Raw genomic sequence first — 2738 nt, 5'->3', positions numbered from 1 at the left:
TGTAGTCATCCGATGTTTGACTAAAGACTTATTCATTCACTCCCTCAAACAAAAAATAAATAGTTAAGTCACGTGACAACAGCAAGTATCTTTGGATTCAATTAACTGAATCTTTTTATTTTTATTTTTGTTTATTTATATGCTGACTCATTAAATTCCATATAAACTCTGAATATCTCCATAAACCTTACGTGTCACGAATCATAACCATTAAAATCCTCCTACGCGGAAAATCGTTACGGAATATCTCATTCCGTATCTGTTAATTACCTTATTTTTGAAAAAAAATTAGCTCAAAAATAATCCTCATTAATTAAGAAGTTTAATTCTAATTAGTCCTGTGTTTACCGATTACGGCGGTTGGGATCCTATAAAACAGCAATTTCAACATTTCTTGTTTTCTCACTCTCCCCTTCCAAACATACACTTTCATCACTCCCCCTCTCTCCAAAATCACTCCAAAATCACAATCAAAATCCTCTAAAACCCTCCATTGTTTCAGAAATTTCTGGTTATTAAGCTCTGGGTTTCTCCAGTTTTTCTTTTCTTCACAAGGAAAGAAAATATTTTTTCTCTTTTCTTCCAAATTTATCTTTCTGTTATAACTTTCCCTTTAAATTCCTTCTGGGTTCTCTCTTTTTCCATCACTCTAGGTAGAATCAGAGGGTTTAATTTCTTCCTCTTTTTTCTCTGCTCTTCTTAGTTGATACTGTTTTTATGTCTCTTTTGGGTACTTTCTTAGAGATTTCTCTTAAACCCCTTTTTTCTTCATAAAGAGATTTGGAAAAATCTATCACTCTCTCAAAAAACCCTTTCTCTGTTTCTTCTCTTTAACCCTTTATTCCTTAGACCTTTAAAGGATTAAAGGAAGAATCAATTTCAATCTTTCTTCTTAGACCCCTTTGTTTTTTCCACTTTCAATGTCAAAACAAATTATCTGAAGAATAAGAAGAAACGAGATTTTTAACTATTTTTACTGATTCTGAAGAAAGAAGAAGATGATTGGTCAGAGTTGTTATCTGGGTCCAATGAAATACTCTGAGCATAAAAACGTTACAAGTAAAACAATAACAAAGCCATTAATGAGGTCAAGAAATTTCTCATCAGCAGCATCTAACGGTGGAAAATCATTTACAACTCCAAGAGTTGTACGTTTCTCAGTAACTGACGAAAATGCTACTGATTCTTCCAGTGATGATGATGAAGAAGAAGAAAGAAGAAACGAATTCTTCAGTCGTCACAGAGTCAAAAAGTACATTAATGAAATCTCCATTGAAGAAACTGTTACAGTCATTCCTCCTCCTATTCCATCTACCACAACCACCGCAATAGCTGCTGCCGTTACCGGAAAAAGAACACTAAAGGAGAGAAGCAAAAGAAACCGGAAGAAGAAATCATCTAACCCGAAACCACACCCGATGCCTAAAGGTGTCGGTAAAAAATACCGTGGGGTTAGACAGAGACCATGGGGTAAATGGGCAGCTGAGATTCGAGATCCGAATAAGAGAATACGGTTGTGGTTAGGTACATTCAGTACTGCTGAAGAAGCTGCTCTTGTGTATGACCGTGAAGCTATCAGGTTACGAGGTCCTGATGCTTTAACAAATTTCGGTGGTAGAAAATCACTAGAAATCATCAAGCCGAAGCCGGAACCGGCACAGCTAGAAGCACCGGTGGCCGAGTCTACAAACGTCAGCACTACACATTCAGGTTATGATTCCGGTTATGAGTGTCATACATCACCTACTTCCGTTTTACAGTTTTGCACAAACTCCGATGTCAGCAGCAGTAATAATAATAACAATAACCCCAGTCTTGAAAACCGGCAACAGCTACCGGTAAAAGAAGAAGAAGGTGTTGGAGAAGTGGCACAATTTACTATGCTGCAACAACCAAAAATGGAAGAAGATTTTGATGATTTTAGCGGGCTGTTCTTAGACGGGCCGATATTCAAAGAGTTTATGGATTACCAACAACCATCCATGCCGGAGATATTTGGTGACGAGAAAATCGAAACCAATGTTGTTTTATTGGATGACTACTTCGGTGGCGGGGGTGGTGGTGGCGCAGGTGGCAGTGGTGATAATTCATTTTTCAGTGAGTTGGAAGCATCAATGACGATTAGTAATCAAAACACCACCGATTATCTCCAAGACGTCGGCGATTTCTTCCAAGATCCTATGTTTCAATGTTTTTAATTTTAATTAATAGGTCCCGTGGTAGTCATTAATACTAATTAAGTTATATATAATATATAGTACTAATAGTGGCAAAATAATAATTATTTTATTTCATGTGTGGGTATGACTAGTTTTATTTGGTGTTTCTTTTGTTCGTGTTCTTTGTCCGATTAATCGGCAAAATTTTGTAACGAGCATTAGAAACAACAATTCATCGGAGAATTCTTTTTCTTAATATAAGAAAATTTTCTTTAATCTCTTATTAATTACTGTTGATTAGTCTTTGGTAAAAACAACAAGCTGGATCCCATGAAGCAAAAATATCTTTCTTGTTATTATTTATTCATGGTAAATAAATGAAAATAAAAATAAAAAATCTGAGAAATTTATGACAATTATCACGGGAGTGGCACGTGAGAAAAGTAAAATTTGATTCTCATGTGCTCCTAAAATTGAAAAAGAGTTTTTGTGTACAGTGTTGAGTACGGATATCGTTTTTGATGCTCAGCAGCTCACTTCCTTCCTCACCTAATCTGATATAAACAAAAAGAGTTTTAC

General features: G+C 35.6%; 1 protein-coding gene across 1 annotated transcript; it reads left to right on the top strand.

Annotated features, from left to right (window-relative positions):
- Nucleotides 1-423: 423 nt before the first annotated feature.
- Nucleotides 424-2429, top strand: LOC113321539 (ethylene-responsive transcription factor CRF1-like). The gene has a single exon (XM_026569439.1). The coding sequence runs from the start codon at nt 999-1001 to the stop codon at nt 2196-2198; it is 1200 nt and encodes a 399-aa protein (XP_026425224.1). The 5' UTR covers nt 424-998; the 3' UTR covers nt 2199-2429.
- The last annotated feature ends 309 nt before the right edge of the window (nt 2430-2738 follow it).

Source organism: Papaver somniferum, chromosome 11 (genome assembly GCF_003573695.1).
Source record: "Papaver somniferum cultivar HN1 chromosome 11, ASM357369v1, whole genome shotgun sequence".
Lineage (NCBI taxonomy): Eukaryota > Viridiplantae > Streptophyta > Magnoliopsida > Ranunculales > Papaveraceae > Papaver > Papaver somniferum.
Note: the sequence above shows the minus strand (reverse complement) of the source record. Positions and strands in the feature narration are given on the sequence as shown.

Excerpts from the sequence above, each read along its gene's own strand:
- LOC113321539 (XM_026569439.1), top strand. The coding sequence starts at position 999 with ATGATTGGTCAGAGTTGTTATCTGGGTCCAATGAAATACTCTGAGCAT.